At 40.9% G+C, this 26,795-nt stretch overlaps 1 protein-coding gene across 1 annotated transcript in view; it reads left to right on the top strand.

The window, feature by feature from the left end:
• mtus1.L (microtubule associated scaffold protein 1 L homeolog) overlaps nucleotides 1-26,795 on the top strand; it is a gene marked incomplete at its 5' end in the record, with an annotated part of 87,377 nt that overhangs the window by 53,028 nt on the left and 7,554 nt on the right. Inside the window, 2 exon segments of the mRNA NM_001089273.1 lie at nucleotides 2,323-2,531; nucleotides 16,065-16,131. Of these exon segments, the coding sequence (NP_001082742.1) occupies nucleotides 2,323-2,531; nucleotides 16,065-16,131 (276 nt within the window).

Here is a 26,795-nt window from a genome sequence, read left to right as displayed (position 1 = left end):
GGAGTAAACATAGTTAGTTAGTTAACTTGGGCTGAAAAAAGACAGTCCATCAAGTTCAACTCCTCCAAATGAAAACCCAGCATCCATACACACACCCCTCCCTACTTTTAATTAAATTCTATATACCCATACCTATACTAACTATAGAGCTTAGTATCACAATAGACTTTGGTATTATGTCTGTCCAAAAAATCATCCAAGGCATTCTTAAAGGCATTAACTGAAACGGCCATCACAACATCACCCGGCAGTGCATTCCACAAAACATGGGGACACACAAAAACCCATCACCCTAGTTCTGTGGTTTAGAACCGCTAGTATTGCCTCTTCATATTGACCAGCCATTTCCTGCACTCTATAGTCCCCGTCATTTCTCTAGACTTAAGACATTATCTTTTCTCATTTACAGTTCTGAACTTGTGCTTAGCTCAGTGGTTGTGCAGTTGATTTAAGCAATCCCATGCGTGTCAGGTGCAAATTTCTAGCTTTTGTTTATTTTCAGGGTGGCCTCCTGCTCAGCTATGACTTGATCTGATTTTATGATAAAGATAAGCCATGGCCAATACTGCTCTGTTATCCCTAAGGAGAGCTAACGATAACATATAACCAAAGATAAAGTGTGTGTATTATATTCTATATTTGTCGTAAGGGTTTGTATTGCCAGCAAGAGGAAATGTATGGCAGCTTTGTTTAGCAGTCTTGATAATATTTCCTTCCATCCTTCTCTTGCAGTAGTTTTTGTGCAATCCTCAAGGATTACCCATGTAACCTAGTCTTAATAACTACAGGTATGGGATCCATTATCCAGAAAGCTCTGAATTAAAGGATGGCAATCTCTCATCGACTCTGTTTTAATAACAAATAATCCAAATGTTTCAAAATATTTTCCTTTTTCTCTGTAATAAAAAAAAAAAAAAAATCAGTACCTTGTACTTGATCCAAACTAAGATATAATTCTGTTCTCTAGAAAACCCCAGGTCCCGTGCATTCTGGATAACAGGTCCCATACCTACTGGATTTTATAGCTAGCTCTGCTACGCCAAGTTCCAAGGTGTTTAGGTGTAGTCAGACTACAAAGTACAATAAAGTGGAATATCTGTGCAAATATAACTTTGGTATGCTGCTGTACAAGACACATGCACTATCTTTTATTATAGTATTACCACAAAGGAATACGCTCTTCAGAATATTTTGTTTTGCCTGCAAACAAAATGAAATATTGTGTAACAGTGTATTGGGAAACTGAGTTTTCTGTTCTGCTTGCATGGGAGAATGTATTTTCTGGTACTTGCCTGACAATTTTTTTTTCCTTTTTGGTAATTCACACAAGCTTCTCTTGCTTTATATAATCATTTTAATGTACTCACGAAAAAAAAGCACTACCTTGTATCTGAATGGCTCAAGCATTTTGCATACTGTTATCTGGAATGTATGTGGCTTGTCACAGTGACTGTGTAAAGGTGGCCATAGATGCACAGATAATATGGTACGTAACAAATTTTCGGACGATATTCGGTTTGTGTATGTTGGGAAAAGAGCCGGCCGATATTGCCTGAAGACTTGGATATCGGTCTGCTTGTCGATCGGGCTTTGACGGAAATTTTTGATCGGGTGCCTTTGAAGGCATCTAAACATCAGCCATTGTTCGTGCCGAATCTTCAATTCTATTGTTTCTATGTGTATATCTGACGATTCAGCTCTACACGAACGATCTTTCTTGGAAAGATCTTTTCCAGATCGTACTTGTTACGTCTATGGCCACCTTTAGCTATGGAGGTCTAATTCACACAGTGTAAACAGATGCATTGTACATAACTATACAAATGGAATCAGAACCTATAAGGTAACCACAAAGGGCAGCAATTCTGTCTGACAGTTTAGTAGCTTGCTGCTTGGCAACCCAACACAGAATAACTTTCTCTTACGTTTCAGTTCATTGTCAATCAAAAATGTGAACATCATTTTCAAGCGTGCGTTCAGGTGATTACCATTGAGATAAATGGGAAGTTATTCCAGACATTTAGCACCTGCCAGCAAAGCTACCAAACACTCAAAACAGTGAGCGCCTGGAATCACTTCATTTGCCGGTGCCTTTAGGCCTATGAAACGCGTGGTTTCCGCAGCCTGTCTGCTCAAATAGGGTGGATTTTGAAATGTATACAGATTCATAGGCTATTGCTGTCATAGGCCTTAATCTTGTGTAAAAAAACAAGTGGTTTTATAAAAGGGGGCACATATCCCTTTAAACATCAATAATTGGGGAACTGCATGGTATATGCTAAAAGTTTGCATGGTTTTAATAGTCTTTTCTTTCTTTTAAAGTTGAAAAAAATAAGCAGAAGACCAGCCCAAGAGGTCCAGTTACACAAGCACAGACGCCTCCGGTTGATCCTAAATCAATTGAATTAACAAAGTGCAAAGCTGCGTGTGAACAGCAGCGAGGGGTTATAGAGAACCTGAAAAATCTCCTCAGCAGCAGTAACCAAAGGTTCGAGGCACTGACTGTGGTGGTCCAACAACTCATAAACCAGGTAGATACAATCTCACCTTCATTCATTGGGTCATCGTTTTTATGCACCTTTTTTACATAAGCCCAACTAAATACTCTCATCTGAAAAAATGGAGGTATATTTTCTAATAATTCTGTTACGGAAATAAGAACTTTTCCATCTTAATTGCCTGTTATCTGGTTGAACCAGAACATAAATGATGTGTTCTGAAGAGCAGGAAAGCAAACCTACATTGGAAGCATTAGGAGAAACATTTTCTGAAGCTGGCCATAGATGTAAAGATTTTTACAAGATCCCATCGTTATTGTGAGACCACGATTATCTCAAAATGATCGTTTTAAATGTACGATGTGTCCATCAACTAAAAAAACCGTTTCAGCCGATATTGCCAGCAAAACTGAAGAGTAGCTGCCTGCTTGGCCCTGCAGACATGGATAGATTGCACGGGGACCGATAAAGATTTTTAAAGCTGGCCGATCAATTTTCTTACAGAAAAATCGTAAAATGTATGATCGTTCGAATCCCACTAACCGCACGATAATTTGACGGATTGGTCGGACTGCACTGAAATCTGTAGTTCACCAAAGAAGAATCTTTGCGTCTATGGGGACCTTTAGGGAAACAAACGTGCACAAAGAGGAGAGTATCAGATCTACAGAATTCTAAACTGCTGATTCCAAAAATAGTTCCTCCTCCTCTCTTTCTGTGGCACTGCTCTATACCAATATAAGGTTGTTTAAACAAAGTGGTTGACAGCTTACATTTTCTTCAAAGGGATTATGAAAACATTCCTGTTGTTTATTTTGTAGTGTTTGAAATCAAAGGCCTCAATCGTCAAAAATATGGGCTGTGCTGCAGAAGAGAAATACTATTCAATAAATTTAAATGCAAAATAATACAAGTATTTGTGATGACAGGATATAAGTCAAAGCTGTTTTAGGGAGGCCCAAGCATGTTTCAGTGCCATGGGCTCCACAGAGCAAAATCATTAATGACTGGAAAGTGTGGGAAAGCTCAGTTTCCCACAATCTTACCTCTTAACTGTGAAGGCAGTACTTATAACAGCTGTTGAGAAGTGACAGTGACTGAGAAAGCCGGTATAATAGGCAAAGTGTGTGTATAGTAGTGGGCATAATAGTATCTTGGAAGAGGCTGTGGGATAGCGGGTATAGTAGGGAGAGATGGTGCCTATAGTAACAGTGGGATAATAGTCTCTGGGAAGGGGCTGTGGGATAGCAGGTATAGTAGGGAGAGATGGTGCCTATAGTAGCAGTGGGGATAATGGGCTCTGGGCCAGGTAATGTGGCTGTGGGACAGGAGGTATAGTAGGGTGAGGTGGTGGTGCTTTGCTTTCAAACATTTTTCTAGATAGTGCAGCAATATTGGGGTTTTGTTGGAGTTGAAAAGGAAAGGGGTATCCAAAACAATTGTCTTGTGTTAGGGCCCTACTGTCGCATCTTGCTTTGAGGCCCGAGTTTGCCTCTTCTCGCTAAAAAAGCAGAATATTCAGTTTAAAGAATAAGCAAATTAAGCTCCGTTTAGTAGTATCTTTTTACTGGCCTAGTAAAGTGATGTTTTAGTCAAATTTTCACTTAGAACGAGGCAGAAGCAGCACTGTGGGGCCCTCAGTGTTCTTGTTTTGGCATTTGCTCCCTCAACCACAGTAGAATGTTGTCCCTGGGGTTTCCATTCACTCCTTGTACCCTGCCCACCTTTTTTTTCCCTGTAGCCTGCCACGTTTAAAGAATCCCCTCCCATTAACTGTGTTCACAATTGTAATAGGCTGCTTGCCAAGCACACTTCCTGAACTTCAAAGGACAAGGAAAGACTAAATATAAAACAGAGTGCAGGGAAAGGCTTACTTCGGTACAACAACGTGCCTCTGTGTAAAAGATGCATAGGAAACAAGTTACCAAAGGCTTCAAGTATAGAGCGAGCATTACCCAGAATTCAGTACACTCCTCTCAAGACCAAGACTTGGCCGCTTGCACATCAGATCTTCATTGCCTTTGGTGAAAAAAGATATCCTAGCTATCTGATTGGCAGCCACCCAGAAAGGTATACACCCACTGATACGCGCAGGGAAAGTTCACACAAAACAACAAGGTGGAGCGCATGGTAAAGCGGTCCGGTCCAAAATGGTGGACGCCATTTCTTCTAATGAAAAGAAAGAGCACTGAAAGATTATAGACTTTACACAATTTAAAAAAAAAAAAAAAAGTTAGCAATTGAATGGGGGGAATGAGACAAATCAAATGATCAAATCAGAAAAAACTGGGATTCCTTGTCCTTTCAAGAGAATTTTGCTGCTCCAATGGTTGTAAAGAGTTGAAGCAGTATGTCAAGAAATAAGAACACTGAGCTGTGTAGATAGTAACATTTGCCATTAAAATATCTTATTAATGGGGTTGTCTCCTTTTAAATACAAGGGCTGTTTTATGCTCTTACCAAATGCACAAGCTTCTTCCAAAGAACCCAGTGTCCTGAGCCCAGGGACTGATCTGGTAAAAACAGAGCTTTATGTCTGCGTTTAGTGGAGCTGCTCTTACACTATAAAAGAAGCTGCTCATAAATAAGTAAATAAAATATCTTCACATCATACATTCATTTTTTTCTCTATGGCAAACTATTGCTGTTGAACATCTGTATGAATCTGCTGCAATGCTTAAATGAGCTCTACACTAAAGCTGTCAACTTGGTCCAGCAGTTACTTCCTTGGGCCACGAATTTTGCATTTTACCAATACAGATACAATTCTACTCAATGTTTATTCAAAAATGTTTTACATTCCACTCTAAATTGCCTTTCACTTACTGGAAAAACTGGTACAGGTATGGGATCTGTTATCTGGTAACAGGTTTACCAGAAAGCTCTGAATTGTGGAAAGGTACCCATAGACATTTTTTTTTTTTTAAATTTTTCTCTATAATAATAAAACAGTACCTTGTACTTGATCCAATCAGATATAATTAATCCATATTGGAAGGAAACCCAGCCTATTGTGTTTAATGTTTAAATGATTTTCTAGTAGATTTAAGATATGAAGATCCAAATTACAGAAAGGTGAGTTATCTGGAAAACCCCAGGTCTCAAACAGTCTAGATAACGGGTCCCATACCTGTAGTGGGTTCTGGAAGGGTTGAGCTGAACTGAATCTTTCCTTTGTTGCAATAGAGAGAGAGAGAGAGAATCAGATGGGTTTTATGTGATTCATTAGCAGCAATTTCCCTTTCATTCTGTGCTTTTTATTAGGAATTGTTTTATAGGGAAATATACCCTTTATTAGCCCCGTGTCCTAATACACAGTCCTAGGCTAGAAACACTTTCTTGCCCCTTTCTGCAGTTAAAGGAGCAGTAACACAAAAAAGGGAAAGTCTTTTTTTAAGTTATATAATGTGTCTTGCTGCTCTGGTAAAACTGGTGTGTTTGCTATAGAAGCTCTGAAATAGTTTATATAAACAAGCTACTGCGTAGACATGGGGCAGCCATTCAAACTGAAAAAGGAGAAAAGGCACAGGATACACAGCAGATAACAGATAAGCTCTGTAGTATACAATGTGATTCTTCAGAACTTCTGTTATCTACTGTGTATCCTGTACATCAGCTTGTTTATATAAACTATAGTAGTGTTTTTGAAGCAAGCACACCAGTGCAGGGCAACAGTGCCTTATATTGTCATATCTTTAAAACACTTTTTGGGTGTTACTGTTCCTTTAATTATTCAGAATAATTTGCTTTCCCAAAAACCGCTGTGTACACGTCCGTACCGAGGCCACTTAAGCAATGTTTCAATTGGTTTTAATTTTTTCTAGTATTTGCCGCCGCCTTCTGACTTTTTCCAGTGTTCAAATGGGGGTCACTGACTCCATCTAAGAGAAAAATGCCCTGTAAGGCTACACATTTATTATTATTGCTACTTTTTATTTATGGATGGTACTACACTCGCAATGCAGACCCCATACTACGTCCTCAAAGTGCACAAAGATCAAGGTTACCAGATCAGGGGCACCTCTAATGAATTAAAATGCAACAAGTGCAGCCCTTGTAGCTGGATTCTCTACCCATGTCACTAAATTTCCACATTATCTGGTAACCCTAACAAAGATTCTTTTGTGGCTTAGGGTCAGGGCACTTGCTCAGATTTGGGGAGCTTAGTCCCCCGGCAACATCTCCTCTTCTTCGTGGGCGACTAATCTCCCCAAACTGCCTCCCGCGGCTAGAATTTAAATCGCCGGTGGGATGGCACTTGATCGCTTAATTTTCCGAGAGGCAGTTCAGGGAGATTAGTCACCCTGAAGAAGAGGAGATTTGTCGCCGGGCGACTAATCTCCTCGAATCTGAGCGTGTGTCCTGACCCTTAATGTTCTGCATGTGTTTGCTGATTATAAACAGAGGACCCTGTACACCCTACAGTTGGAATCTTTATTTACGTTTGCAGTTTTTTATCAAGACTTGGAAGATTTCTATTTATAGAATATACTAAGAAAGTCTACATTTATTTTCAGGGTGGAGTAGTTTCAGACTGCTAATATATGTGCTTGTTCTACCATCCTAGTACAGTGTTGTGTCTATATGTTTTTAGTAAACCTTTAGTCACTGGTCTCAAGTCAACTCTATTGTGTCCAGTTCTTGGAACGTTCTACGTTTTCCATGCCTTGATGCGACAAAATAACAAGTCTGTAAGAAAAGCTGGAGCTCTCCCATCTGTGGGCAAATATCGTCCTGTGCGCATTATATTTGCTGATGGGTGTGTATTTCCTGGAACAGTGAAAGTATTAAATGTTTTGTTTACATGGCTCATGTGCTAGTGTTTAATCACACTAGAGGTCCGTGTATTGTTCTTACTCCGGATAAAACTAAAGGAACCTTGGCTAGAAAAGTCAATTGTGCTCAGAGCACTGCACTTTGTATTGTCTTCATGCAGATCTACCGTATCTTCATGTGAACCTTGTTGTGACAAGAATGAATTGTGGAGATTTCTGCCTAGGTGATTTTCTGTTTACAACCTGATCAGCAGACCAACACAGAGCTGGGTCATTTGCTGCATCACTATTATAAACTTGGGAGACGTCTATAAGACCCACCGGGTGGCGCTGTTCTCCAACATGTGCTATGTCAAGGAATACCATTGTTGTAGTCGAGGACTGGGCTATAATCTCAGGGCTGTAGCTTGTAGTCCTGTTAGAATAACAGTTAGAATATCAGCCTTGGCTGGCACGTTCATGTGGATGATATCTCATGGGAAACAGCATCTAAAACTGCTCAAAATTCTCTGCTTTAACTCCTTAAAATGTACAGTCCTGTAACTTTCTACTCATGCTGTACCAATGTGACGTTAACATGTAAACATATGCTGACAGTACGAGCATTGTTTTCCCTCGGAATTTGGCGTTCCCCGGCATGCGTGCACCAATTGATTTGTTAATAAATGCTGGAATCCTTTCCCCGTCAGTGCAGCTGCTCTCTGCCTCTGGAACTTGTTACACCACACTCTTCCCCACGTTTCTGCTCACATGCTTCTGAAAGGGCAACCACTTCAGCAGCCGTCAGGTGTATAATTGGTTATTTTGACCCAAAATTTTAAATTTCAAAATTTCAAAAATGTAAAATTCATTTCAAAATTACACTGTTTATACTGAAAAGAATTCACTCTACCGTGTAAAATTTTATTCCTAACGAACAAGTGTATTTTTTTTTAGTTGTAATATTGTCGTGTAGGCATCCATCTCAGTTCATTTTTGCCTGGTTATGTGCTTTCAGAAAGAGCCATTGCTGCACTATGAAACTGCTTTGTGGCAGGCTGTTGTTTCTCCTACTCAATGTAACTGAATGGGGTTGTGCTGGGACATGGATTTTTACTATTGAGTGCTGTTCTTATATGTACCAGGGAGCTGGTACCTTCCAATTGTTCTGCTGATGGGCTGCTGGGGGTAAAGGGAGGGGGTAGATATCACTCCAACTGAGTTTGAAATCTCTAGGGTAATAAAACACCCACGCTTGTCCCATGTTCTGTTACTGGTCCTTTGTGTGAGAAGGCAACATAAAATTCCCTGTTCCTGATAAGCTATATATGTAAAGTGAGGCCTGTTAAGACTCTGGTGTCCTCATTCTTCAGTTCCCGCTGTCAGCACTAGTTAGAATGGTGCCATTATCGCCTTGCACTGGAAGAATGTCCTCCTGCCTTTATCACACTTTCCCATGTATTTTCTTGACCACAGAAATGCTAAATAAACATGGTTTCCTTATCAGCTGGATTAGGTGTTCACTTTATGTGTCTGTCTAGGGGCCTGGTAAATATTCTCCTTACAAAGGGATGTCAGATTGGCCTAGAGTGGCAGAAATCCTGCCAGGCTCCTTCCATTACAAAGAGAAACTGTCATATGAGTAATCATGCATGGCTTTTGTTTCCTACATCAGCCAGTGTGACCTTTCTGTTTCCATCCCTTGTGATTATCTCTACAACAAATGCATTGTTTATTTTAATGTTAACTATTGCATCTACTATACATATGGATAAGGGTGCCACCTTTTCTGGAAATACTTCACTTTTTTCCCTATTAATAACATTGGGATCAACCATCATTTTTACTGGCCAGGCTGTTCAAATACTGACCAGGTGTCAACCCTACATATGGAACATACAAAGCCATTGACACTTTGGCACTCCCAGTATGGCACAAACTCACAAGAAATTGTGAATGTCACAGGGAATTCAGACAATAGTTTAAATGCATAATGTTCTGCTTTGTGTTCCCTTTTTTTGATTTACAAGGAGACCAAACCATTACATTGTGTTATTTTCTTATAATAGAGACAAGCCACTTATACTCTTAATGGGACTGCACTAGGCAAATCCATTATGGAAAAGGACCTTGGAGTCCTTGTAGATGATAAACTTGGCTGTAGCAAGCAATGCCAGTCAGCAGCATCAAGGGCAAATAAGGTCTTGAGCTGTATTAAAAGGGGCATAGAGTCACGGGAGGAGGGGGTCATTCTTCCACTGTATAGAGCACTTGTAAGGCCCCATCTAGAATATGCCGTACAGTTTTGGTCTCCATCACTCAAACAGGACATTATTGAATTGGAGACAGTCCAGAGAAGGGAAACTTAGCTGGTAAAAGGTATTGAAAATCTTAGCTATGAGGAAAGACTGGCCAAATTGGAAATGCTATAACTACAGTATGTATAAATATATAAGGGGATCATATAATGATCTCTCTAATGCTTTATTTACCAGTAGGTCTTTCCAGCTGACACAAGGTCACCCATTCTGATTAGAAGAAAAGAGGTTCCACCTAAATATTCAGAAGGGGTTTTTTACAGTGAGAGCTGTGAGGATGTGGAATTCTCTCCCTGAATCAGTTGTACAGGCTGATACATTAGATAGCTTTAAGAAGGGGTTGGATGGCTTTTTAACAAGTGAGGGAATACAGGGTTATGGATGATAGTTCATAGTATCCGATTGCCATTTTGGAGTCGGGAAGGATTTTTCCCCCTCTGAGGCAAATTGGAAAGGCTTCAGATTGGTTTTTTTTCCTTCCTCTGGATCAACTGCCAGTTAGGGAGGCTAACATAGAAATCAAAGGTTGCACTTGATGGACGTGTGTCTTTTTTCAATCTAACTTACCATGTTACCTGTGCTAGATCTAGTGCTATTGAGTCTGTGTTCTGATTCCATTTGTGCTGTATTTTATATACTAAACACACTGTCCCAACCCAGAAGGAGGGAGGAGTGACACTAGGGGCAGTGAAAGGGCAGTGAAACTAGGGGTTTGCAAAAGATACGTTAACAGGTACCTGCCCAGCACCCATATATCGTTGCACCCTAGGCAGGTGCCTATTCTGCCTATCCCTAGTTCCAGCCCTGGTAGATTCCATAGGTTTATATGCTGCTGTATAAAATGTGATGTGAATTATTAATCAGCCTTGCATAGTGCATTTTATATTGCATATTATGAGTCGCTCACTAACTGTCAACAGCCCTGAACATGTGTGCAGTGAAACAGCAGTGTGTCTTTAGGGGCACAGATCTTCTGTGTAGGTCTTAGGCTGGTACATCAGCCAAAAAACACAAGGTATAACATTTCCAGGCTAATTCTTTGCTGCACTTTCGTTCTCCTTTTAATGGGGTGCTTCAACTTTCAGTTAACTTTTGGTATGTTAAAAATGATTACTCTGCTTACTGTTCAGGGTCTCCCTATTCTTGTACCAGACTATTATTCAAATCTATGCATGGTTGCTAGGGTAGTTTGGACCCTAGCAACCACACTGTTGAAATTGCAAACTGGAGAGCTGCTGAATAAAAAGCTAAATAATTAAAAAATCACAATATAAAAACCAATTGCAAATTCTCAGAATATCACTCCTTAAATCATACTAAGTTAACCCAAAGGTGGACAACAACCCCGTTATGGCTTTATTTCCATTCCAGCTGCCATAACTGTATTCTTTGTTATCCAATCCCCCATGGCATCCCAATATGCCACCCCAGCATCCAAGCTACAACGTCAAGATGGAAAGTAGTTCTCTCCCTAAATAACGGACCTCTGTGTATTATGTAGATAATCTCCCCATGCACCATAAATAGGTTTGCCACCTGGCCGGTATTTTACCAGCCTGGCCGGTAAAAATGATGGTTGCACCCAATGTTATTAATAGGGAAAAAAGATAAATATATAGGAAAGCCTGTATTTATTTCTGGAAAAGGTGGCAACCCTAACCATAAACCAGAGATTCCCACATGGAACTGTAGGAGTCTTTGTATTTTCCTCATCTTGTCTTTCTCTGAGCAGTACTTTTGTGGCATTGGGAATATCAATGCAAGATCTTCTAAATGTTGGCTCAGTCACGCCTTTATAACATATCAGTTGTAGATACATTGGTATTTTTTAAAGGTACTGGAATGTTTTTAATTTTTTTTTTTTTAGCATCAGGCTAGTTTGCTGTTAGGACTTGCTTGCAATGTAAGTGGTAAAAGTCAGACCCAGCTGCACACTGTTCATGCAGGTTGTTGATGTATTTCTGTTTGGGTTGCTGCGCTGGAAGGGAGATCTATTTGAAAGCTTCTGGGCTGCCCTTACACAGCAGACTGACGTTGCCTAGTAGAGGCTGTCACAATTCAAATAATTTAAGACCTGAGGATCAATGATGAAATATATTAGTTGGGAGTGGTTTTTGCAAGGACAGTTAAGGTCAGGCCATTGGATTCTCAAACCCTCCCTATTATTCGGCTTCTATTAATGCTGGGGCAGTTGCAATTTGCTGCTGCTACACCATTGTTGTTAAAATTGTTGCTCTCAATTTGAGTGTGAGATTAGTAGCTGCTATTTTGTATCTTGCTAGATCCATGCGTTTTTCTATGAGGCAGGTAATCTGCCAGATCAGCTTCTTATCTCTTTGTGTAGGCATGTGCTTATAACTAAATTGTGATACTGCCCATGATATATTATTCAGGGACAGTCCCTAGTTGCAAAACTTGACAGTGCATATGGAAGCAGCTCTCTGATATTTTGTCAGATATTTAGGGCCCCAGAACTGGGGTGACAGGTTGATTCCATAATCCATTGTCCGGCCTTGGTTGCCACTTGCACTGAAGCATCATTTATATACCCTGCTCTTATCCTACACCAGTCATTATAACTCCCCCGGCTCTGGATATGGTTTCTCTGTTCCTGCCCATTACATAGACATGAGCTTATTACACAGGCACATCCAGTTGTTCATATCCGTTCATACAATTAAGGTAGTTGTCTTATTGGGGGCCTCTTTTAGCAATCAATAAGTGCTTTGTTTTTATTACTTTCTTTTTCATGGGATAATTACTTACATCCATTAACATTTTATGCTTGACCAATCAAACGGATGTTTCTGGAAATAAATGTGGGGTGGTCTTAAAAATAAAATAGGCAGAGTTACTCCTTGGCAAAACAAGGCATTTTCCTTGGTCACCAGAGGGCACTGTTTCACTGGAGTCTATGGGTGAGGTCTGTTATCAGTGTTACTCTCTGAACTGGAGTTAGTAAAACCAGTGAGACCAGCTTGAATGTCTTGAGGGTGTGGCACTTTTACTTTGCAAGCTATCTTCTATGGAGACAAAGGGGCAGCCATGTTTAGCTCTGCAGAGGATCTGTGGTGGCTCCGACTCATGTAAATAAACAAACAAACCCGTGCCATTATCTGACTGTGTCTATTGCAATTAAGTCCATGTAAATAAATTCTTTTTACAATTAGTGCATGTTTAAGTCTGTATCTGCCCTTCTGTAAGCAATGAGATTACCATATTTATGTGAATAGGGTTATTGTTGCATATCAATAACCTTTGCTCCTGACTGATTTAACAAATATTTGTTGGTTGTGGTGCACACGTCGCTGTCAGTTGCCTTGTGCAAAGGCGTGTTTTGTATACAAATGTGCGGCTTTCTCTGCTTCTGTATGTATATATATATATATATATATATATATATATATATATGCTGTGTGTACTGGCATCTTACAAGGTGTTGTGTTACACTAGTGCAGGATAGACGAGTCCTCAGTCTCCTGTTACAGGATGTAGTTAGGGGGCTACATCGATAGCCAGAGATGGATGAATTAGTAATGACCTACCAGAAATTTACATCACAAAGTTCTGTGTTCTGCACTATATTGAGTCGGATCATTTCCGACTCTCAGAAAAATGTTCAAATATCTGCCAATCTGATTATTAGAAATATTATGTTGCTGGTGTGCAGGAGACTAACATGGTGTGTTATGTAACCATGTGTTAGATTGTGCCCAATAAATACACATCAATACTGCCAATGGAATATTGCGGGGAAGAAACTATTCACATTCAGGGCCATGATGCAGAATCATATTCTGCTTTGTAAGTTCAGGGTTCAAAGACTAATCAGTACTTTAGGCATATTGTACCTTAATATAGAGAAAGTCTGGGGAACAGGAAGGAGGGTGGCCCATTGTTCAGAAATAAATTACAGCAGATCCCCATTTTAAGTCTTTCAGAGGACCAAAAAAAATGGGTGTATAGACTGAAAAAAAAAGGTTTCTGTGTAGTTTTTATTTCTAAATTACACTGTTTACACTGCAAATAATTCACTCTACAATATAAAATTTCACAAGTCACATGACTGGGGGCAGCTGGGAAACTAACAATATGTCTAGCCCCCATGTCAGATTTCAGTGCAGAATTCTGCTGGAGCAGCACTATTAACTGATGTATGTCCAGCTTACAGCATTCCTGCTACAACTCCCAGTAACCCACTGACCTCTCCGCTGTTGGTTGTTACTGGGAGTTGTAGCTTGGCGACAGACTGAGGGATGCAGGTTGGGAGCCTGATGTATATGAGTTGAATCTGCAACATCAGTTGCTGGGAGTTTTTGATGGAGTAGCAAGGGCTGATACCGATTTCAAGTCATAAAATATCATTATTACACAGAAGGTTGGAGCAAATTTTATGAAGCAAGAAAGAGAGAGATAATTGTACCTAGAATGAATAGTGAACACACGAGTGTGAAAACCCCAGCTACATGTGAGGAGGCAGTCCTAGCATTCAGAGCCCCAGTGTAACTATAAAATGAATACACGCCACTTCTCAGCCATGTGAATGAGTACTGGGAAAGCTTTTAGAATGTAAATAAATGTGCCCGTCAGGCGGCAGTATCCCACTCCACACATTTTGTGCAAATGAAGCCCTGAACTGTAAGTGGCGAGTAAGTCTGCTTTTAACTGGGAGCTGTGCCTTGCCGGCTAAATATAAGTGTCTCTCAGCACTGAGGTCAGCCCCCTCCTCCTTGCCTCCCAGCTGATATTTGAGTAAGTGGCCATCGATCAGGCTGATGTCTACCTCTCTTCTTTTCATATTCCAAAGGGGTTGTGGCTTGAAGTAATCACTGGCTGCCAGTGCCAGAAGTAGGGACTGCAGTATGTGCTGGGAGGGATCAGTAGAAAGAGTAGAGTAAGCGAGAGAGCAGGCAGTGTCCTATGGAACTCCTCTCAGCGGCTCTTTAAATGTGGCTGCAGCCTCCCCACCTGGATTGTCTGCCTTGGGAATACACCCGTGAGGCTGGGAAATGGGCTGCTCCAGCAGCAAAATGTGCCTTTACTCTCCATGCACCGCCACCAGGGTAATTAAAGTGCTTTGAGCTTTTTTTCTTATCCCTTTTCGTTTTTTTCTTTTGTCGTGGAATAGTTGCTTTTATGCAGCAAAGCCAGCGAGCCAGGGTAGGACGCTTGCACGGAGAAGATCGGTGCAGGGAGCAGTTACTTGAGCTACTTTTCACAATACTGTGTGCATCTAGGATTGTCTCGAGCAGGATATTTACTATACGCGGTGAGACTGTTCATATTCTGCTTTCTGAGCGTATTTTCCTATTTGATTTGAACCCTCTCCTCTTTATGCCGTAGGAAAGCTTAAAATGCAGGCTTGGGTGTTTATACATCAGCAAATGCAGCCCAATGCAGTAAAATCAGTCCATGTTTTTGTTTATACCATGCACACTGGCCTGTCCCTGCCGATCTAATGGAATTAAGGTTCTGTGTCTGTTCAATTATGCGAATAGGAATTGCTGCTGGGATGGGGAGTGAGTGGGCAGTGCAAGGGCAAGCAGGAGAGCAGAGAAAGGCTAGCACACATGTAAAGGTGCGGGTATTATTGTGGGTAGGGAAGAATGACCACTTGGCACCAGATTGCTCTGCAGTTTGTATTGGCATCAGCCCAAAGGCTTTAATTTAACACATTTCCATGACTTTATTGCATCTCTTTGAGCTTTCTGCCTTGGAATAAATCATCCGTCCGCATTTTTATTGTTTGTTTTCCCCCCATATGTTAGCAACCTGTTTGCTCTTATGCAAGCCATACACTCAGCTGCACGGGCTGAAAGTTCCTTTTAGTGTCATGTCGTGAAATAAGGATTCCTCACAGCTACAGAGTGCATGGGATTGTTATTCAGAAACTGTCATTTTTTGTGTTTGAAAGGAATAGCATTCTTATTGTCTCATGCCTGTACATTCTGAAATCCATACGAAAGATCAGTCGTGGTGTTTAGTAGCACACGTGTACAACTTGTAGCACTCTAGCTGGCTCACCACAACCACCGTTCATTCCTTTAAAACCAAGTACTTGGCTACACAGAAATTGGTCATTGCTATATATATATAATCTCATTTGTAAGTACCAGGTTGCATTGCTTGCAGCAGGGAATAGATAAAAGTTGTTCTTCTCTACAATGCATGTTGCATTGTTTTCAGTTATTAGTCCAAATGAAACAATTCTGGCCAAACACTGTATATACCTGTACTACATATCAAATATATAGCTGCTAAATTCTGAGCTAGGAGTTCTGTTTGGGAGCACCTTAGGCTGTTCAAATACAACTCCCAGCATCCCCAGCGAGCCTAAGGTTGAGAGCTGTAGTTTTACTACAGCTGAAATTTCTCAAGCAGAACATCACATCCTACAACACAAATGGTCATTGCTATCAACCCAGCACTGAAAATAAAGCAAATTTTACATTTTAAAGACTGTATTAACCTCCTCTCCTTTTGTGTTCCCACAGCGTGAAGAGACCCTTAAGAAACGCAAAGCCCTATCTCAAGAACTTCTCAATTTACGAGGGGATTTGGGTAAGGATACAAGTTTGTTGTTTCGTTGTGTAACCTTCTGGCACGCTCATGGTTAATTGAAGACCTGCTTACCCAGGCTGGGAATTTTCAGAAGACAGTCTTGCTTGTTAGTCACTTTTCCCTTAAGGCAGAATTTCTCTAAAGCCTGTTAGCTGACCCTGAGTTCATCCAATTCCTGGCAGTTATCTGTTTGAGGCTTACAGCGCAGCCTCGGGGAGCCGGGCCTGGACAAATACCATCAGATTCAGCCAAGCTTCCCTAGTGATACTACTCACAAGTCAACGCTCAGCAATGTCTTGTACTGCTTGTTAAAATGATATCAAAAGGAATCTGCCCTAACTGGTTAGTTCATATCATTAGTAAGCTGGTAGGTTTCATAGTTTCTCTACAGTTTGCCTTTAATGTTTGTCTTTAGAACCAAACATGTTTGTGGCCTGCTGAGATTAAAGGAAAACTTTACCCCCAAAATGAATATTAAGGAACAGTTTATATGGTATTAAGTGACATATTCAAGAATCTTCCCAAACTGGTATATATATTTTAAAAGTATTTTTTTTTAAAGTAAATATTGTCCTTTTACATCTCTTGCCTTGAACCATTTCATGATGGTCTGTGTGCTGCCTCAGAGATCACCTGACAAGAAATACTACAGCTCTAACTGTAACAGGAAGAAGTGTGGGAAGCAAAAGAACTTTGTCTGTTAATTGGCTCATGTGACCTAACATATTTGGTTTGTTCGTGTGCACCGTGAATCCTACGATCCCAGGGGACGGCCCTTATTTTTAAAATGGTAATTTTAAAGGTGCATGGATGTGTTTTCCATTACCGGGCAGGGTGTTGCATGTTCCTGTTAGCCAAAGCAGCCAATAACCGTTGCACCCTTAACACACTATCAATATTCATTCTGGAAAAATTACCTTTGCAAAGTTCCTGTAAATTAAAGTTGACCATAGACTCAAAGATCCGCTCGTTTGGTGACATCACTGGGCCAGATAATTCTGGTTAGGAAGACGCCAACTATTGGGGATCTTTCAACGTGTCTATTCTGTATTGGATAATATATACACTCCCAGCTCATTCCTAGAATTCTTAGAGTTGTGCCTGGTACAATGGAGAATAACCTGGTTTAAGAATCAAGCCGTGCTAAGAAAAAGCAAGTGTAACCCCCCTGGAACAAGTGGCAGATGGAGAGCAGTTTTACAGGTTTGAACTTACTGTGCCTTAACATAACCCGATACATAGCCCTGCAGAGTTATATATAGGATCATGTCACAGCCTGAGTTTGATATTAGTGACTTCTAGGAGGAAAGCTGAGAAATTACCTGGATTTCCTAAGAGTGTGGCATAATAAAGGCAAGGTTATCAGCTGGAAACATGGGTGGGTAAAGTTATAAGGAATGATGGTGCTCACGTGCCATTCACTTGTCATGATTGCTATTGATTATAATAGAAAGCAAACGGCATCGGGTTTTGTTTTCCAGTACTTTTCATAGCTGCATAGTTGGATTCAGTACCAGATGCTTTTTATTTCAGCATAAGGAATAAGTGGCTGCCTCCCCACGCCCTTCTCTAGCTCAGATGAGAACATGATGCTTATGCTCTGTTCACATTCAGGCAAGCAGATTGCCCTGAAAATCAAATTTGCTCCAAGGCTGCTCATAAAACCATTGTATCATCTCTGTGATTGATGTGTGAACTTCCTCTTGGGCAGCTGCTGCAGCCCTCTTTAACGTGTATGCAAAAAAAAAAAAATAAAAGTAATCAGAAATACACATAGGCCCTAATGTTAAACCTTGTTTTTTTTTTTGTTTTTTTTATTTCACAACATCAACATTTGATGCTTTAGGGACGGCCCCAAAACATTATCCTCAATAACACAAACATTTTATGGAAGAACATGGATAATTGGTGCAGAATGTATCCTTATCCCAATGACCGAGCCATCTGATTGTTCTGTCCATTCAGCAAAAGCCCCGAATGCTCTTGCCATTCTTGTTCTTATGTCAACTCATAGAGGATCTCTGGCCTAAGAAGGAAACTAGGTCTCCCAGTCAAGATGGTAAAGCCCTCTGGCTATTGCACTACAATTTTCAGTATAGTGTTAGGTAGTGAGAGCTGAAGTTTCACAAACAGTGAACATCCCTGATATATACTAATAAGTGAAAAGTTTATATTTTTCACCTCCGCCGCTCTGGGAGGGTTGCTGACCCTGTAAGCTTTTCTAAATTGATACATTTGGTTGATACATTTATTATCTTTGTCCCTGCTGAGCGGAATCCATGAGTTTCATTTCAGGCAGCTGTTAGAATTGATACAATAGTTGCTAATACTCTAGAGATGCTGCTGAGAAATGTATCAACTAAATGTTGCAAAATTGTTGTTAAGGGTAAGGGCACACCTGGAGATTCGGGAGATTTGTTGCCCGGCAACTAATCGCCTCTTCTTTGGGATCGACTTATCTCCCCGAACTGCTTCCCCGTGTCTTCCGCCAGCTTTAATGAAAAAAACGCCTGCGCCAATGCACTTGTGGCTCTTCGATTTCTGAAGTCGCCGAAGTTTACTCGTGAGGAAATCGAAGCGCCACGAGTGCATTGGCGCAGGCGTTTTTTTCATTAAAGCCGGCGGAAGACACGGGGAAGCAGTTTGGGGAGATTAAATCTCCCTGAATCTCGAGGTGTGCCCTTACCCTTTAGAGTCTGCACCTGAATTACTGAGCTGCCAGACTGAAACACCTCAGACAGGACATTACAATTCAAAATTCGATTTTGGAAAAACTGTAAAATATTAAAAATGGAAAGTAATTGAAAAAAGTCTATTTCTGGTGAATAATCTAAAAACAATCGAACTGAAAAAAAGTCTTTGGAAGAGGAACACCCCCTTTAATTACTACAACTATGAGCAAGCAAGTGCCCAATTGTAACCTGAATATTTGAGTGGACACATAATCTGGGACCCCAGGTTTTTCATCATAGAGCAACGCTTATTGCTCATCAATAGCTAGAGCTGCAGCAGGTTGAAGGTTCCTGCACTAAATCATGTAGTGCCCTCATTCCTGGGAGACCGGGTGGGGAGGGGCACTTTATCTGCTTTTGAAGTGTCCCAGCTGCTTTAAATACACATTTGAAGGATGCAAGTGGTTCAGCACTTACCTTATCACAGTGTTGGTATTTACTTTTAGAGCCTGCTGGCCTTGTAATGACCTTGCTTCATAGCACTTGGTTATGTAGGAACAATAGTTTGCTTTCCAAGAGAATCACATTCCAGTTATAGGCTGTTTGCTCTTCCATGGGGGGTCTTGGTTTGAGAGAAGAATTTCATGTTCACTTTGAACAGGAATGTGAATATATGAATTATCTCGACTGTAACGTGTTTTACAGCTGGAGAATATGGGTTATAGAATCAGTTGCACAGTAAGCTTCTCTTTAACCAGAATGGAAATTGCCCGGTGTCGCACATTGCCAGTCATTATCGCTATATTTCAAATATTTATCTATTTCCCTTTTTTAGGACTCTCAGGGGTGAGTGACAAGCAGTGTCGGACTGGGACACCAGGGGCCCACCTAAAAACCCTAGGCCAGGGGCCCACCAAAAGACCTTAGATCAGGGGCCTACTCTCAGTATTATTATAATTCCTCTCCTCACTCAACCTCTGTTCTGCTAGTCTCTTTTCCTTACATACTATAATCTATTATTCAATCTATTTAGTCTGTTTGTTCTCATAGAAATAGGTAATGGCCATGAAATGTGCCAAATTTTTTGAAGCAGAAGGGCCCACTGGCACCTGGGCCCACAGGGAGTTTTCCTGGTGTCCCTGTGGGCCAGTCCAACACTGAGCAACATGCAGACCTCTAAATAATTTTCTATAGCTCCAAGTGTTGCAACTAGGGTTGCCGCCTGGCCGGTATTTTACGGCAAGAATATAGGAAGGCCGGTATTTATTTCCAGAAAAGGTGGCTACCCTAGTTGCAACAGAAGCTTTTGTCACCGTGTATCACTATATTTCTGTTCTGCCTTGCATTTGTCTAAAATAGAATTTAAAACAGATTTCAATTTAAATGGTAGGTTCATATGCAGGGCTGGTTTTATGAAGGTTTATATAGCCTTTAAATTAAAAACGTCTGGGCTTCCTTACACCGTTCTGTAGTTCTCTATCTCTAATGATATTTTGTAAATACTCTTTGTCTAGGTCGAAGGTAGTTCATTTGAACTGCTTTATCTACCACTGTACTCGGTTTCCTTTAGGGTCTGGCCACACTGGCCATTTCACCTGGCGACTAATCTCCCAATCTGCCTTCCCCTGCCTTCCGCCAGCTAAAATGAAAATCGTCTGGGGGCAGGCACACACAGAGCGCTTTGTTTTCCGAAGTTGCCCGTAATAGCCTCATGAGGAAACTTCGGGCGACTATGGAAAAGGGAAGTGCTCCGAGTGCCTACCCCAGGCGATTTACATTTCATCCAGCGGAAGGCAGATCAGGGAGATTAGTCGCCGCGAAGAAGAGGAGATTTTTCACCTGGCAACTAACCTCCCCCAATCTGCCTGTGTGGCCAGACCCTAATTCACTATTTATATCTTTCCAGCAGTGGAATTGTGATGGTAAATCTCTGGCCTAGCCCTGTTCATGTAAATAGGGAGCCTGTGACTTCTCTAGGATCTGCTCTGTTAGCTTGGGTCACAATGCCTGACCTTACATCAGGTCACTTGGATGTTGGCACCGTCATGTGGCTATCAGGCGTTTGGCCTTTCTTCAAGAACAGAAGTAGCCAAGATTAACACAGATCTTCCTTAAATAGATTACACTTCTTTATTCACCATTATTTTAGTTGCAAAGGAACTTTTACAGGCTCCTTGTGGTGCCATATAAATGTGCCAAGGACATAGCAAAGTCTGGGATTCCTTGCTGCTATCCGTGATCATGCCTGGGCAGCAATATACACTGCATGTATCAAATAAAGGCTCTTGCCCAGGATCATTAGTATAACATATAATGTACATACACTACATAATTCTATGTTAAAAAAAAAAAAAAAGTATATGTTGCTTAATATACCTTGGTAAGAGTACATAGGAACTTGTCTTTAAATTAACTTTTTTTTGTAGGTTGTGTATTATCATCTGGGCTTTATTGCCTATTTTTTTTTTATAAATTGCCTTTTTAATGTAATTTGGTTTATCTATTTGGGTATCTATGTGAATCTGCAGTCAACATTTAGCTATTTTTAAGGGCACACGCGGCAATTCGTTTTCCAAAGTCGCCCGAAGTTTCCTCGTGAAGCAATTTCGGAAAACGAATCGCCGCCTGTGATTAGCGCCGGCGATTTTTCATTTTTCAGCGCAGAGTGAGCGAAGGCATGCGGGGGGATTGGTTGACGCAAAGTCAAGGCGATTAGTCACCAGGCGACTAAATCTCCCCGAATCACCCAGTGTGCCCTTACCCTAAGGGACTAGGTTTTTTTTTTTTTTTTGTTTTTTTTTATAACCTGGGGCCTTTGTTATCCATCATTATTGTTAAGATTTAGACTTTCCTTTCCTGCTGCTGGTCAGCAGGGGTAAAGCATTAGGTAAGGAATATAGAAATTAAGTATAATCTGGTTTGGACAAGAAATCCACAGTGGTGTCAGGGCTAGAGATGCAGGGCTACTGATCTTGCTGGAAATTAAGTGAATAGCACCGTCTAAACGGGGAAGAAAGCAATCCATGGGTGCCCAATTTTAGTTACTATCCTTAGTAGAATGGATAATCTCTAGAAGTGTCATATGAGACTAGAGAAGGGACCATTGCCACCATTTTGTTGGATATAAGTATACTTTTCTCTGTCTGGGCGTTTGTTCCTCTGAACTATGCCAAAGCAATTGGTTCTGATCCATTGTTACACACGTCTATGCATGAAATTTATTGTAAGATGACCCAGCCCATCCCCAAACCTCTTTCTGCACAGTAGAACACTCCCAGACCTGTGCTAGTAAATACTGGTTAACCATCTTCTCAAAAAAAAAAAACCCTGCCTCTCGTTTCAGTTTTAGGTGTCACAAACAGCTGATGGGTAATGGGCAGAGGTATGGAATTAACTAACCTGGCCCACCAGATGTGTGAATGAGGCATCATGGCTCAGTGAGAATGATATGCTTAACAGCAAAGCTTGGAGACCTAATGATGACGTGGGTGGGAATACAGTATGCTTTTTAAGTAATGGAAACCGTTTAACATTATGATACTTCTCTTGCTTATGTTTCATATCATTATGGGTTTGGCCAAGAATAGCTAAACTATTGATTATGCTCTCAGCCTTAATTTTAGGTCCCGTTTGGGGGCAGAGCACATTAGTATCCATTGATTGGTTTTAAATTCCTTGTCTCCTAGGAGAGGCCTCTAGCCTTCTAATGCTTTTAGTACTGATTTGGATCTTTGACTTCAGTGAGTATTCTAAATTATTACTGGTGCACTAAGCACAGGGTGGGATGGAGCCTCCCAGCACAGGGTGGGATGGAGCCTCCCAGCACAGGGTGGGATGGAGCCTCCCAGCACAGGGTGGGATGGAGCCTCCCAGCACAGGGTGGGATGGAGCTTTCCAACACAAATGTAGGTTCAGGTGTACTCAGACCAGTTGGGCTGCAATCTAACAGGTGCATCTTGCTACATATAGTTATATATGTCAGTGAGAGTGGTGGTGCAGCTTACGCTACAGTGTGGATACACTTTTGCAAACCTATTTTATCAAGCACAAATATAAAAGTAAATGAGGGGCTAAGTCGGCAGCTTTTACTGGCCCATGTTTTGTTTCTAAGACTTTTCTGATGGCCTGTCTGGCCACCTAGGTAATGCCATTGGACAAGGACCACAGGTCCCCAAATGCCTGTAGTAAGATCTAATCATTTGACTCATTCAAATCAGGCAAAGGTCCACTTCTTTTGTATGTTAAAATGTCTTTAGAGCTTAAATGTGCCCTAAAATGATTTTGCTATGGGGTCCAGTAGAACTCTTCCACAGCCTCCGACTAATTGATATGTCTGCTTTAATATGTGGTCCCATTTGAACGTATAGTGAAATATCTCTCCATTGTACAAACATCAATAAAATAACCAATTTACTTCTCTTATATTGGAGACCAAAACAAGGGTACTGATCGGGGCTTTGAGCACAGGACAGACATGCTGATAGACACTGCTAAAAGCCCAGTCAGTAGTGAGACCTCTGTTGCACGGACAGTGCTTGTCTGTATTGCACTGATGGGAAACTTTTCAGCTGTGTAATTGTTGGTTGCTGCAAAGTGCCCGAATTGTGATAATTGTAACCTTTCATCCAAACCTTTCATCTAAATGTTAGCTCTTGCATGCAGAAACTTTTCAGAGCCAGGGCAAGTCACAGATATAACTAGTAATGCCTTAAAATTAAAGGTGTCCAGGGATCATTAATTTACAACGCTTGCTTTATGGCTGGGGAAAAGGGTTCATAAGCTATTGGCCTTCTGCCATAAAGGGAACCCTCCGTTGTAATAGTTGCACTGTGAAATAAATTTAAGTTTTAGGGTCAGGGCACACAGGCAAATTCGGGGAGATTAGTCTCCCAACGATAAATCTCCTCTTCTTTGGGGCGACTAATCTCCCCAAACTGCCTTCCCACTGGTTAAAATGTAAATCGCCGGTGGGATGGCACTAAGCGCAATTCCTTTTCTGAAGTTGCCTCACGAGGAAACTTCGGGCGACTTCGGAAAACGATACGCTCAGTGTCTTGCCGCTGGCAAGCTGACGTAAGTCAGAGGAAGGCATTTCGGGGGAAATTAGGCGGCGGATGACAACTCTGCCTGTGGGCTCTGACCCTAACTGTTAAATCACATTAAGTTTTATCATTACGTGTTTAGAAAAGGCAAACTTATTCCATAGCAAACACTTATCATGACAGGAGTCAAAGAGGGCCCTATAAACTACACAGATAAACATCAGTTTTCTTTCTTCTCGGATCATTTCCCTCCTGCACATTTGATTCTTTCTTTGAGGATACCTGCCCAAATAAGGAATATGGTAGCAAATGTGCCTGAATATTATGTAAAGCCTTGGAAATGATATAGTAGGCAAGTGTTCAGTAGCAATGAGATCCGTAAGTGATATGGAGTGTTAGAAAGGGGGCATTGAGCCAAACCCCACTGCAAGGCAATGTTGGAGTTGGTTCTTGCCTCCAGTGTAGGTGTTGGTGCGTGTCGAGTTGTGAAGCAGACCCTGGGCAAGTTTACAAACTGTAATCTGTCCTCTCAGATTCCAAGACCATGTTCTATATTTATACCAATGGTAACGTTTATAACACAGGGTGTATTCTGGTGACCTTTTGAGCTGTGAAAAAATTAATTTGTTGGATCCCCTGTCATCCTACTGCACAGTTTTACTAGCAAAAGATAATTTAGTGAGAAACGCTGTAGTTAAGTACATTGCCCACTTAATTGCTCTACTCGTGCCCTACAGAATTCCCAGTGTTTAAGATTTTTAAAGGTTCTATTTACTGCATTATATTTAAACTCTGCCCATAATGAGGCTGTGTTTGCTGTCTATAAATTTTTTTACCTTGGTTTTTTTTTTTTTATCCACATTTTGTATTGGCAGATGTGCTGCTTATTAAAGTGGGAAAGTGTTAAAAAGCAAAGTGCATCCTTTTGCCAAATGCGTGTGCCATTAGTGCACTACCTCTGATTTGTCTAATGGGTAAAATTCATTAATGAAGATTAATAGACAAACAAGATAATTAGGAGAATTTTTCCATGACAAAGTCCAGGCTGTGGAGTCGAATGAGATCAGGCCTGACTAATGCAAATAAGGGTATCTATTGCTTTCCTTGACTGACCGAACAACTGCACCATTAATTATTTGCATGGGCTGCCACTGAATGGGTTTCTGTAAATGTTTCCTAAGGGTTTTGCATGTACAGTTCTCTGTATAAGATCCCAATATATTGAGTAGTACTGCAGTAGCCTATTTTATCTAACGGTGATCTATGGATTTCTCCTCTAGCTGAACATTCCATGTGGTTAGTCTACTGTAATTTCTCCATAATATCCGTAATACTTACCCCCCCCCCATACTATAATACATATTCCCCTATACTACTGCAGCAGGTCTGGTACATACAGGTGACACCAAGTGCTTGGTGGACAGCAAGTGTGTGCTGGTTATGTATGTGCAGATCATCATGGATCTGGTACAGCATTCTGGTTTCCTTTTTTTAAAATTTAGTGGTGCTTCATCCTTACACCTGATCCTTCTACCACAGAGATGGTAGGCTTTAAATCCCTAGAGGTTGTTGAAGCTGGCATTTATTTGGGTGCAATCAGTTTATCAGTGTGTTCTATGGAGGTGGAACAGTAGGCCATGCAGATCTTGTTAAGCAAATCAAATTGTTTGCAGGTGCCGTTACTTATAGTAAAGTCACTGCTATACACGGCAAGCTGTTGCTCCATGTGGGGCCCATTGGCAGGCAGTTCTAACAGACGGCACTATTCTTAGCTTCATTGTTTGTGAACAAAGTGTTGGGCAATCAGTCTGGGTATGGCCTTCTTTCTTCTTTAAAAAAATGTATTATTACAGGAATGGAATAAAAATCACTGGACCAACACGTAAATCTTAACATTGTTCAGTTTCATATGTTAGAGGTTATGTTCTTTTCAGGTATAATAACTTTTAATATGCCATCTGGATTTAAATGATCTGTTTTGGAGCACAATTTGTAAATGATCAGTTGGAAATCAATATTAGCAATGGTCGGCTTTCAAGGTTGCAAATCCTGTACAGTAGCATTGTATTGGTTTGCAGGTGGCTGCACTCTCATATCAGTATCATGATGCATCTCTATACTAATACAATTACTTATTTGTAGTTTCCTATAAAAAAATAAATATATATACACACACACACACACACACACACACACACACACACACACACACACACACACACACACACACACACACACACACACACACACACACACACACACACACACACACACACACACACACACACACACACACACACACACACACACACACACACACACACACACACACACACACACACACACACACACACACACACACACATTTCCGCCCAACTTTCACAGATATATATAATTATAAAGGAAATCCCCAAAATGATTCTTTGAATGTTATATCCTGGAGTAATGTCATGGGATTAACAAAAGCTATACCCGCTGGCCACTCCTGGTGCACTGTAAATCTTTCTTTGGTCTCTGTTGCCTGACTCTTCATGTAATCCTACGTGTGACTTTCATATAGGAGACTTGTCTCAACAGGATTTCAGTGGGATGTCAAAGATGAATCTTTCTTGAGGAGATAAGTGTTTTGGCAGTTTTCCTATGACACGTTTTCTTCCAACTGTTTTCATATAGTGGATCAATTACTTACAATACTACATGTTCAGGGGCCTGATTATAGTAAGAAATCATCCATAAAGCTCCGTGGAGCTCTTGCGCAGTCTGTGTGCCGTAGGAATTGTTTGGAGTGACTGTTTGGCCCAGATACTTTTAAAGTTGGAAAGTCCTGCCTTGTAAGTTAGCTAGAAAGTCAGCCTTGACAGTGCTGTAACTTAAACAGCAGCCACAAAATATTAGAAAATGCAGTAGTCATAAGTTTTGTTTTGTTTTTTCTTCTTCAAAATTAGGTCCC

The sequence above is a fragment of the Xenopus laevis genome, chromosome 1L (assembly GCF_017654675.1).
Source record: "Xenopus laevis strain J_2021 chromosome 1L, Xenopus_laevis_v10.1, whole genome shotgun sequence".
In the NCBI taxonomy this organism is placed as follows: domain Eukaryota; kingdom Metazoa; phylum Chordata; class Amphibia; order Anura; family Pipidae; genus Xenopus; species Xenopus laevis.
This window is presented reverse-complemented; position numbering and strand designations above follow the sequence as displayed.